This window comes from Oncorhynchus clarkii, chromosome 31, assembly GCF_045791955.1.
Source record: "Oncorhynchus clarkii lewisi isolate Uvic-CL-2024 chromosome 31, UVic_Ocla_1.0, whole genome shotgun sequence".
NCBI lineage: Eukaryota > Metazoa > Chordata > Actinopteri > Salmoniformes > Salmonidae > Oncorhynchus > Oncorhynchus clarkii.
The window spans coordinates 16,440,857-16,453,523 of record NC_092177.1 but is presented as its reverse complement, the minus strand read 5'-3'; the positions used below and the strand labels follow the sequence as shown (position 1 = coordinate 16,453,523).

The following is a 12,667-nucleotide window of genomic DNA, read 5'->3' as shown; positions in this document are numbered from 1 at the left end:
TTATTTAGGGGGCGTCTTATAGAAAATGAAAATAAATCATTAAAGTCAGCAAAAACCATAGTAAATCACATGAATAGACATCAAAATCACTCAGTCATCCTAACATTATACAACATGTCTTATTCAGCAAATAAGTGAAAAAAAAGTGGTGAACTAAAACCCATCTCACAACTTTCCCAAAGGAATAAAAAGGAGGCAATGGAAAATAAACCAAAGAAACGGAAGATCAACTATCCAGAAAATAGTGGTTATGAAGTGATACCTATCAAGGAACACACCACCACACTCACCTAAAGTCTTCCAGCTACAGAATGATATGTTATTGTTTTGGCCCACATACCATGATAATTCAACAGACAGAGGCAGACAAAGCACAACCTTACACTTCAACCTGCACAGCACCACAGCCATCTCCTTGCACAATACAGCCCATTGCAGACGTACATGAGGGACTGATTGGAAAGTGGTGTGTTGTGAAATATGAGGAAGACCCTTACCCTGGTATTATACAAGATGCAGAAAGCTGTGCTCTAGTCAAGACGATGAGTGTATGGGAGCCAATCGATTATTTTGGCCAATGACAAAGGACATTGTATGGGACAAACCAGAAAATGTGCTTGGGCTTTGTCCCTGAGCCTCATCCAGTGACAAAATGGCATATGATGCTTGATGGCGCAGTCTGGGAGGAAATTTGCTCTCTCATTAAGCAATATAGAGCATTATTAAGGGCAAAACCTAATCTTGAGTGAGTACACACCTGTCTCATGAGTCTGAATCAATAGGCTACAGCCAGTGAACAATCATTTGTTTAATGTCAAGCAGTGTTTCCAACCTTTCTGCCTAATGCTTTGAATCCCAAAATTGTTCTAAAAGGTGCTTTAAGTTCTTGAGGCATGTATCATTGTTTTTTGAGGTTTTGAATGGTGTGTTCTAGATCTTAAATCAAATTAAACATGTACAACTGCCACCATTAAAATGTTGTTTTATATGAAATGGCATTTCCAACATGCACATTGGCTACCCGGACTATCTGCATTGTGTCCCACCACCCGCCAACCCCTCTTTTATGCTACTGCTACTCTCTGTTCATCATATATGCATAGTCACTTTAACCATATCTACATGTACATGCTACCTCAATCAGCCTGACTAACCGGTGTCTGTATGTAGCCTCGCTACGGTTTTTAGCCTCTCTACTGTATATAGCCTCTCTACTGTTATTTTTCACTGTCTTTTTACTGTAGTATCTATTTCTTTACTTATCTATTGTTCACCTAATACCTATTTTTACTTAAAAATCACACTGTTGGTTAAGGCCTGTAAGTAAGCACACCTGTTGTATTCGGTGTACGTAACAAATAAACTTTGATTTGATTTGAATGCCAAGAGTGTGCAAAGCTGTCATCAAGGCAAAGGACGGCTACTTTGAAGAATAAAAAATATACATTTGATTTGTTTAACACTTTTTTTGGTTACTACATGATTCCATATGTGTTATTTCATAGTTTTGATGTCTTCACTATTATTCTACAATGTAGAAAAACCCTGGAATGAGTAGGCGTGTCCAAACTTTTGACTGGTACTGTATATTCTGTGTGTTCATGTGTGTGTGTGTTTGTTTGGGCGCATGTGTATGAGGTGAGAGAAAGGCTAGCTGGGATGGACGAGAGCGAGGACATACATTTTCCCTGACACCCAAAAGTACTGGTTGCATTATGAACGCTTAGCAGGACAGGGAAATGGTCTAATTCACACACGTATCAAGAGAACATCCCTGGTCATATCTACTGCCTCTGATCTCACTAAATGCAATCTTTGTTTGTAAATTATGTCTGAGTGTTGGAGCGTAACCCTGGCTATCCGTAAATTTAAAAAACTAGAAGATGGTGCCGTCTGGTTTGCTTAAATATAAGGAATTAGAAATCATTTCTACTTTTACTTTTGATACTTAAATATATTTAAAACCAAATACTTTTACTCAAGTAGGATTTTACTGGGTGACTTTTTCATTTTCTATTAAGGTATCTTGACTTTTACTCAAGTTTGACAATTGGGTACTTTTTCCACCACTGACTACAGGTAAGTATGCACTTGTACACACACCTGTGTGAGACGTATCATGTGCTGTGTGTTTCCTATATCATGATGTTGTGTTTGGGTGTGCTTTTCACTCAGAAATCGAGTAGTGCATCTGAAATTCTTCATCAGATACACTACTGGAGCCACATCAGATTACAGCAACCCATCTGAGCCAGGAGGAAGAGTCCATTCTCATGGCATGAGGGGGAGATGGACATCAGAACATTTCAGAGTGAGATAGACATCAGAACGTTTCAGAGTGAGATAGACATCAGAACGTTTCAGAGTGAGATAGACATCAGAACGTTTCAGAGTGAGATAGACATCGGAACGTTTCAGAGTGAGATAGACGAAGAATAAATATTTGCTGAGGAAGGGGTGGGGAATATGGGCATGTCTCTTGACCCAGAGTTGGAAAGGTAATCTGAGATGGAACGGCAATCTGGAACGGTAATCTGAGATGGAACAGTAATATGGAATAGTAATCTGAGATGGAACGATAATATGGAATAGTAATCTGAGATGGAACGGTAATATGGAACGGTAATCTGAGATGGAACGGTAATATGGAATGGTAATCTGAGATGGAACGGTAATCTAAGATGGAACGGTAATCTGAGATGGAACGGTAATATGGAATAGTAATCTGAGATGGAACGGTAATATGGAATAGTAATCTGAGATGGAACGGTAATATGGAACGGTAATCTGAGATGGAACGGTAATCTGAGACAGCAAAGCAGCCAGACAGTATCCCCAGCACACTGACTGGAACTTCAACCTGTGTGATATCCTGATGGAGAGCTCCAGTGGAGTAATGACCAATAGGTGGCGCCAAAGTATTATTTTTAGGGGCGGCCCTCATGTATTTTGTCACCGTAAAACAATAGGAAGATTTGTTACATTTAAACACCTGCTTATATGTTTAAATCTGTGTGAATGTACTACTTTTTGTGTCTTCTTTTATTTCACTTATTTAAAGTTGTGTGATAATTCATGCAAAAACCAGACATTGTTGAAATATTTCACCATAGGCCTCCACCTAAAATGGCCATTTTACTGTAGCCTACAGTATTGCACAAATGGAGTAAGGGTTAAATCAGATTATCTGAGTATTATGAAACATCCAGGGTGGATGACAACACAAACAAAGTGCCTTCCTCATGTTCATATATTTGCAGGGCCGGTTCCAGGTATAGGAGACATAAAAGGTTGTTTAGGGCCCCAGCCGCTAATGACATGACATTCTTTATAAAATTGCTACTTTTTCTCTCCGCCCCATTGCGAAATGTGTGGAATTACTGAAAACGTGCTTTAAAACAGAAATGTCTCTAATGAACTTTAAAACAGCATCAAGAGGCGGGCCAATAAATGTTTTGCCGCGAGATGGAGGGCCCTCAAAAGGCTAGCGCTGGCCTTTATATTAGCATGTTACAGACAAACATTCCTATGTCTCCCATGTTCTCCTCATCATTTCATTTAAAAAATATTATAAATGTTTTTATTGGTGTTTGTACAGCATTTATGCATTTATGCATTTACATCCTACATTTCACATTCTGTCATTATGTCACTCAAAAACATGCTCACAGCACAATCTGTCCAAAAATGTCTGCGTATACCGTTTGATTTTATGTCATTATTAAGCCACCTAAGATGTTTTAAAATGTCCTATAGTAGCATAGGCCTGTTAGTAAAACCCTTATGTATTTGGATACTAGACAGAGCACCCCATTCAGATGACACAGATGCATTTCCTAAGTAACACACAAACAAGAGAGACTCCTGTCAACCTGCAGTTCACTGCCATACTGCCAGTCACACTCACTCACCACAGTGTTTTGAAAACTTTGTTGCGTCACAGCATGCAAAATACTGTCAGGGCCACGTCAGGGATAACGCAGGGAGACAGAGCTAGAGCCTATCCTATTCTACTACAGTCCTCCGACTGTACATGTGTCATTTCTATAGACAAAATGAACCCCTAGGGTCCATAAAGGGTTCCACAGATTTATCAAGGAGATGCTGTTAGATGCACAAGGTAGGCTACTGTTAGCACCTTTTAATATATGTATTTCAGCATCCTTATTGCAACACCTAAATAGACATTGCATTGTCAGTCCTGTACGTGTTTAAAAAAATGTTTTGTTATATCTATAGCTTATTCATGTATCTTATTGTTAGTGAAACAATTATATTCTTAACCATTCAAATTCCTTCATTGTGTTTTGTGCTGTATATGATTTTATAAAGATGTTTTCACATATGGAACATATCATCTATACTCAGGAGACTTATCGAACACTCACAAAGAGGACTAGATCTACGAACATTGGAGTGAAGTTATCAGGATAACTACATCCCCTGGAATATCACCCTTTCACCTGGGAATGATGGACAACACAACACCCCCAGCTCTGGAGGAAATGAAGGATGTAGGGAAAGAAAAGGAGACGGTAGAAGGAGAGTTGGGGAACGGAGAACATGACGATGACAATGAGGATGGATTTATTGGACTCTTGAAGGATGTTGACCAACATCTGCCCACTGCTGACAGGACACCCAGTGTGTTTAGTGGGGTGAAACCCCAAACCAAACTTCTCTCTAGCCCGGACTCACCATCTAACAGTCTGGAACTACAAGAGCACGATGGAGGACCCAGGCAAATGGGTGACACAGAACCAGGCTCTGAACTGCATTTGACTCAAGGCCTTTTGTTTGATATTCAAAGATATGACAGTGGAGTGCGGGAGAGGGGAGAAGAACATGTAGAGGAGGAGGGGTCAGAGAGTGAGAGAGTAAAGGATTCAAGGATGAACAGAAGGAGCGCAAATGAGAGATGGAGACTGAGTAAAAGGGAGAGGTCGGGAGAGAACATGCCAACAGCAAAGACAGAGGGATGGGAAAAGATGGAGAAAAGAGAGAGATGGAGCAGGTCAGGGAGGATGAGAAAGATGGAAGAGGAAGAGGGGATGCAAGATGGAGGTGTGCTGAATGAGAGGAGCGAGGAGAGGAAGAGTACAGAGCAGACACGTGATAAAGAGACCAAGCTTGAGAGGATAGGGGACAGAATGACAGACAGAAAGGACACAGGGGATAGAGAGACAGACAGAGGGGACACAGGGGATAGAGAGACAGACAGAGGGGACATAGGGGATAGAGAGACAGACAGAGGGGACATAGGGGATAGAGAGACAGACAGAGAGGACACAGGGGACAGAGAGACAGACAGAGGGGACATAGGGGATAGAGAGACAGACAGTGAGGACATAGGGGATAGAGAGACAGACAGAGGGGACATAGGGGATAGAGAGATAGACAGAGAGGACACAGGGGATAGAGAGACAGACAGAGGGGACACAGGGGATAGAGAGACAGACAGAGGGGACATAGGGGATAGAAAGACAGACAGAGGGGACATAGGGGATAGAGAGACAGACAGAGGGGACATAGGGGATAGAGAGACAGACAGAGGGGACATAGGGGATAGAGAGACAGACAGAGAGGACACAGGGGATAGAGAGACAGACAGAGGGGACATAGGGGATAGAGAGACAGACAGTGAGGACATAGGGGATAGAGAGACAGACAGAGGGGACATAGGGGATAGAGAGATAGACAGAGAGGACACAGGGGATAGAGAGACAGACAGAGGGGACACAGGGGATAGAGAGACAGACAGAGGGGACATAGGGGATAGAAAGACAGACAGAGGGGACATAGGGGATAGAGAGACAGACAGAGGGGACATAGAGGATAGAGAGACAGACAGAGGGGACATAGGGGATAGAAAGACAGACAGAGGGGACATAGAGGATAGAGAGACAGACAGAGGGGACATAGGGGATAGAAAGACAGACAGAGGGGACATAGGGGATAGAGAGACAGACAGAGGGGACACAGGGGATAGAGAGACAGACAGAGGGGACATAGAGGATAGAGAGATGGAAGGAGAAAGATCAGGGGATAGAAATATAGAAGGGGAAAGTGTCAGGGATAGAGAGAAGGATGGAGAGAAGGAAGGTGCCAGCAGCCTTAGCTCTGAGGGGAGCTGTAGTGAAACCCACTGGTCTCCTTCACCCCATCCCATCCTCTCCAGGATGCTTATGCATTCCTCCGTCTCTTCCTCTGCTTCCTCATTTAACTGCTCCTCAGCGGAGAGCGATGAGGTCTTCAGCGAAGGAGAGGACACTGCCAGCAAGAGGAGTACCATGAGGAGGGTGAGATTGAGAACTGAACATGAAAAGAGAAAGAGTGTAGGCCTATTACATACTTTTGGAGATCATATCTTAAATAGACAATATCTCACTGGTTTCATCCACTGTAGGCCTACACTGTAAATATTAGTGCTGGGAATTGCCAGGGTCCTCACAATACAATATTATCACCATATTTAAGTGCCGATATGATATGTATTGCGATTCTATATGTATTGCAAATCAATTCTGGGATTTTATTCCGATTCCGTGGTCCTGACATATTGTCTGCTGCAGAGAGACACGAGAGAGCATAAGTAAACCAGTTTTGATCAGTCATGGTAATAAAAGTGCTGAAAACAAATTGGCTCCCCATTGAAAAATAATATGGAGAACAAGCTATGAAGGATAAGTACTGTGATTTTGGTGCAGGTACAGCCAACTAGCGCAAAAATAATATTGCAATATTATCAAATCGATACAATACATGGTTAAAAATATATGTAACTGTATCGATTATTTCAGTTGATGCCTTTATTCTCCATGAAAGAATGTGTGTAATTTCCATCCCATTCTCAACCCCTCTGTCTAACTGCAGTCTGCAATTTGCATGAGTTTGAAAGCAAGCCTTGAGCCAGGCACATTTGAATAGGATTTGCATGGGTCCTACTGATGGAGATAGGGGAGACCCACTCCCCTTAGTGTGGACCTACAGTATTTTGACTCAAGTTATGCCCATTATGAAGCTAAAGAGAGAGATCACAAAAGGCAGGCTATTTTATGTGAATAAGACAATGGAAATTCTCTTTACTCCAGTGTCGCTCCTGGAGGACCTTCCTGACCATGATGCAGTGGTCAGTGCGTCGGCAGAGTTCATGGGTCCAGCTAGCAGGACATCAAGGCATGTGTCCATTCAACAACACAAACACATCGCTATCGCACTTTATATGTACTGTATAACTCACTCTATCACATCTCTCCCCTGCCTCTGTGTTGCTAGGTAACTTCCAGCTGAGTGAGGGGGGCGAGGTGCTGAAGCGTTTCAGTGAGGTGGAGGCTGTGTGTCTGCAGGCCCTCATGGCTGACCCCCTGCGTCCGTTTGTACCGCAGTACCATGGCTCGGTCAACAGGGGGGGTAACAGTTACATCCGCCTGGAGGACTTACTGAGTGGCCTGAAGAACCCTGTCATCATGGACTGCAAGATGGGCGTGAGGTACTGTCTCTGTGTGTGTGTGTGTGTGTGTGTGTGTGTGTGTGTGTGTGTGTGTGTGTGTGTGTGTGTGTGAGTGTGTGTGTGTGTGTGTGTGTGTGTGTGTGTGTGTGTGTGTGTGTGTGTGTGTGTGAGTGTGTGTGTGTGTGTGTGTGTGTGTGTGTGTGTGTGTGTGTGTGTGTGTGTGTGTGTGTGTGTGTGTGTGTGTGTGTGTGTGTGTGTGTATGTGTGTGTGTGTGTGTGTGTGTGTATGTGTGTGTGTGTGTGTGTGTGTGTGTGTGTGTGTGTGTGTGTGTGTGTGTGTGTGTATGTGTGTGTGTGTGTGTGAGAGAGAGAGAGGAGTCTGGTGAGGGAGGACGGCTCATAATAATGGATGGAATGGAGTGAATAGAATGGTATCAAACACATGGAGCACCAGGTATTTGATGTGTTTGATAACAGGCATTTCATTAATTCCGTTCCAGATATTACTATGAGCCTGTCCTCTCCATATAAAGTGCCACCAGCCACCACTGGTGTGTGTGTGTGTGTGTGTGTGTGTGTGTGTGTGTGTGTGTGTGTGTGTGTGTGTGTGTGTGTATGTGTGTGTGTAACTGTTTGTAATAAGAACTATTGTTGACCATAATGGTTCCTCTCAGGACATATCAGGAGGAGGAATTAACCAAATCACAAACCAAGCCCACCCTGAGGACTGATATGTACCAGAAGATGGTAAAGGTTGATCCAACGGCTCTCACTGTGGAGGAACATGAGCAGCGAGGCGTGACGAAGTGGCGCTACCTGCAGTGGAGGGATAACACCAGCTCCACCTCCACACTAGGCTTCAGGATTGAGGGCATCATGGTGAGAGACACGGCTTCAACGCCCAAACCTCTTCTGTCCTCTGATTGGCTAAATGATAAAAAATCTTATTTTGTGCAAGTCTTTATTTATTGACATCATCATTCTTGTTTTAAAAGTCCTGACTGTTCTTGACCCCTGTGTCTCTCAGACTACTAACTTCTCTGGATTATATATACTGGGGTTATATACAGTTCATTCGGAAAGCATCCACTTTGTTGCGTTACAACCTTATTCTAAAATTTATTTAATTGTTTTTTTCCCCTCATCAATCTAAACACAATTCCCCATAATGACAAAGCAAAAACAAGGTTTTTTAGAAATGTTTGCAAATGTATTAAAAATGTTTAAAAATGAAATATCACAACTACATAAGTATTCAGACCCTTTGCTATGAGACTCGAAATTGAACTTAGGTGCATCCTGTTTCAATTGATCATCCTTGAGATGTTTCTACAACTTGATTGGAGTCCACCTTTGATAAATTCAATTGATTGGACATGATTTGGAAAGGCACACACCTGTCTATATAAGGTCCCACAGTTGATAGTGTATGTCTGAGCATAAACCAAGCTTTGAGGTTGAGGAATTGTCCGTAGAGCTCAGAGAAAGGATTGTGTCGAGGCACAAATCTGGGGAAGGGTACCTAAACATTTCTTCATCATTGAAGGTCCCCAAAAACACAATTGGCTCCATCATTCTTAAATGGGAGACGTTTGGAACCACCAAGACTCTTCCTTGAGCTGGCCGCACGGCCAAACTGAGGGGAGAAGGGCCTTGGTCAGGGAGGTGACCAAGAAAGTGATGGTCACTCTGACAGAGCTCCAGAGTTCATCTGGGGAGATTGGAGAACCTTCCAGAAGGACAACCATCTCTGCAGCACTCCACCAATCAGGCCTTTGTGGTAGAGTGGCCAGACGGAAGCCACTCCTCAGTAAAAGGCAGCCCGCTTGGAGTTTGCCAAAAGGCACATAGACTCTCAGACCATGAGAAACAAGATTGTCTGGTCTGATTGAACTCTTTGGCCTGAATGCCAAGCGTCACGTCTGGAGGAAACCCGGCTCCATCCCTACTGTGAAGCATGGTGGTGGCAGCATCATGCTGTGGGGATGTTTTCAGTGTCAGGGACTGGGATACTAGTCAGGATCGAGAGAAAGATGAACCGTGCAAAGTACAGAGAGATCATTGATGAAAACCTGCTCCAGAGCGCTCAGGCCCTCAGACTGGGGTGAAGGTTCACCTTCCAACAGGACAATGACCCTAAGCACACAGCCAAGACAACGCAGGAGTGGCTTCGGGACAAGTCTCTGAATGTCCTTGAGTGGCCCAGCCAGAGCACAGACTTGAACCTGATCAAACATCTCTGGAGAGACCTGAAAATAGCTGTGCAGCAACGCTCCCCATCCAACCTGAGAGAGCTTGAGAAAATCTGCAGAGAAGAATGGGAGAAACTCCCCAAATACAGGTGTGTCAAACTTGCAGCATCACACCCAAGAAGACTCAAGGCTGTAATCGCTGCCAAAGGTGCTTCAACAAAGTACTGAGTAAAGGATCTAAATAAATCTAAAAACTTGTTTTTGCTTTGTCATTAGGGAGTATTGTATCTAGATTGATGATGGGAAAAAATGATTTAATCCATTTCAGAATAAGGCTGTAACATAACACAATTAAGAAAAAGTCAAGGGGTCTGAATACTTTCCGAATGCACTGTGTACTGGAGTTATGTATACTAGGCTTCTGTATGCTGGGCTACTTTATGCTGGGGTTATGTATGCTAGGATTATGTATGCTGGGATTATGCATGCTGGGTTTATGTATGCTGGGGTTATGTACGCTGGGGTTATGTATGCTGGGGTTATGTATGCTGGGCAACTTTATGCTGGGGTTATGTATGCTGGGGTTATGTATGCTGGGCTACTTTATGCTGGAGTTATGTATGCTGGGTTTATGTATGCTGGGATTATGTATGCTGGGATTATGTATGCTGGGATTATGTATGCTGGGTTTATGTATGCTGGGATTATGTATGCTGGGTTTATGTATGCTGGGGTTATGTATGCTGGGGTTATGTATGCTATCGCCAATTAACACTTGATCTGATTGAATCTAGGCCTTAGTCTGCGTCTGTCCCTGTGTGTCCATGTTAGATGGAGAACGGCAGCGTACAGCGGGACTTTAAGATGCTCACCCCAGCCCAGGTCACCGAGGCCCTCCTCTCCTTCACCAAGAGTCATCTACACATCCTGGTCAGTCATTCACCATCAACAGCTCTAATAATGTAGCTGAATATTTCTCCTTTTCACCCTGCACTCTCCCTTCCTGTTTCTCACCCTTAGAAGGCCTACCATTCCAGACTTCAGGCTCTGGATGAAGCCCTGAAGGAATCCCCATTTTTCAAAGCCCATGAGGTCAGTTGATATGTGCTACTTAAACATGTCAACCCTCCCTCTACTTCATAATAACGTATTTAGCCTCAGAACTAGTCATGCAGTAATGTTTTGGGTTCACCTGGCAGGTGATTGGCAGCTCGCTCCTCTTCGTCCACGACTGGACCAGTAAGGCCAGCATCTGGATGATAGACTTTGGGAAGACCATCCCGTCGCCCAGCACTGTGCAGCTGAGGCATGACGTCCCGTGGGCCGAGGGGAATCGGGAGGATGGGTACCTGATCGGGCTGGCCGCCCTCACCTCCCTCGTGGGTCAGGCCATCAGCCAGGCAGCCTGCAGACAGGAGGAGAAGCATGGAGAGGAGCTGGGCAGTGTCGCACACACCCTGCAGGAAAAGGAACACACACAGACTAAAAGTCAGGGTGGTCAGGGCGAGGCAGCACAGAATGAAGATACTTCTGATTGAAGAAGAGAGGCCACATCAGGACAATATTCACAGGAATGTGTTCTCTAATTTACATGGATGATGTTTGTGGATAATTGCAATAGACACTATTAATGGATAGAATTATCTTAACTGTTTAGAAATAGGACAATATTTTTATATTTTCACAATAAAAACAACCTACTGTACAAATTCCTCGTCTATAGACATCATATTGACAGTTATCAATATATTCTTACTCAAATTTGCACCATAGACCATGGTCTGGTTTGTCTCATTTGCTTGTGCCATTAAGGAAATTTAATTTGAATAGCCACAGTAGATACTCCAGGCTTTGTGGTGGTGGTTATCTCCTGAACCATCACTGCAGGACAGGTGAGGGAGGTTAACACCCAACATCAGACGCAGCCAACAAAAACAGGGTCTTTTATTTCTTTCATTACACATTTCTTCAGCATTACATCTGTGGCACACGTTGGCAAAGTTCATGAGGTCAAGGTTGACAGGAATTGTCTTGTCAATGGATGTCCCTGTGCCCTATCAGAGATACTGTACTTTTGAGGAGATGGGAAACTCCAATGGAATTCTATTAACGCCCATTGTGTACGATGCCCTGCATCGTCAATGGGTCGCGCGGTGCATTCTGGGCAATTCGGGACAAGGAGAGCTCTCCTTCAAGGAGTGAATGGGAGTCAGTTGGGAGCTAACTAAAAAAATAAAAAATGAAATCCAATGTTACTTGTCCCAAGCACCAAATACAACTGGTGTAGACTTTTTCCTTAAATGCTTGCTTACGAGCCCTTCCCAACGATGCAGTGTTCAAAAATAAATATAAATAGTAACACGAGGAAAAAAATTAAATACACAAGAATGGAGCTATATACAGGGAGTACCAGTACCAGATCAATGTGGAGCTATAAACAGGGAGTACCAGTACCAGATCAATGTGGAGCTATAAACAGGGAGTACCAGTACCAGATCAATGTGCAGCTATATACAGGGAGTACCAGATCAATGTGGAGCTATATACAGGGAGTACCAGTACCAGATCAATGTGCATCTATATACAGGGAGTACCAGTACCAGATCAATGTGCATCTATATACAGGGAGTACCAGTACCAGATCAATGTGGAGCTATAAACAGGGAGTACCAGTACCAGATCAATGTGCATCTATATACAGGGAGTACCAGTACCAGATCAATGTGCATCTATAAACAGGGAGTACCAGTACCAGATCAATGTGGAGCTATAAACAGGGAGTACCAGTACCAGATCAATGTGCAGCTATATACAGGGAGTACCAGTACCAGATCAATGTGGAGCTATATACAGGGAGTACCAGTACCAGATCAATGTGGAGCTATAAACAGGGAGTACCAGTACCAGATCAATGTGCAGCTATATACAGGGAGTACCAGTACCAGATCAATGTGCAGCTATATACAGGGAGTACCAGTACCAGATCAATGTGCAGCTATATACAGGGAGTACCAGTACCAGATCA

The 12,667-nt window shown here is 43.5% G+C and overlaps 1 protein-coding gene across 1 annotated transcript; it reads left to right on the top strand.

Moving 5' to 3' along the window:
• The first annotated feature begins 4,472 nt into the window (after positions 1 to 4,472).
• Positions 4,473 to 11,180, top strand: LOC139390828 (inositol-trisphosphate 3-kinase B-like). The gene is made up of 8 exons (XM_071138226.1): positions 4,473 to 4,741; positions 6,179 to 6,299; positions 7,092 to 7,176; positions 7,276 to 7,489; positions 8,125 to 8,329; positions 10,474 to 10,572; positions 10,663 to 10,734; positions 10,842 to 11,180. Exons 1-8 carry the CDS (start codon positions 4,473 to 4,475, stop codon positions 11,178 to 11,180), a joined length of 1,404 nt encoding a protein of 467 aa, XP_070994327.1.
• Positions 11,181 to 12,667: the final 1,487 nt, after the last annotated feature.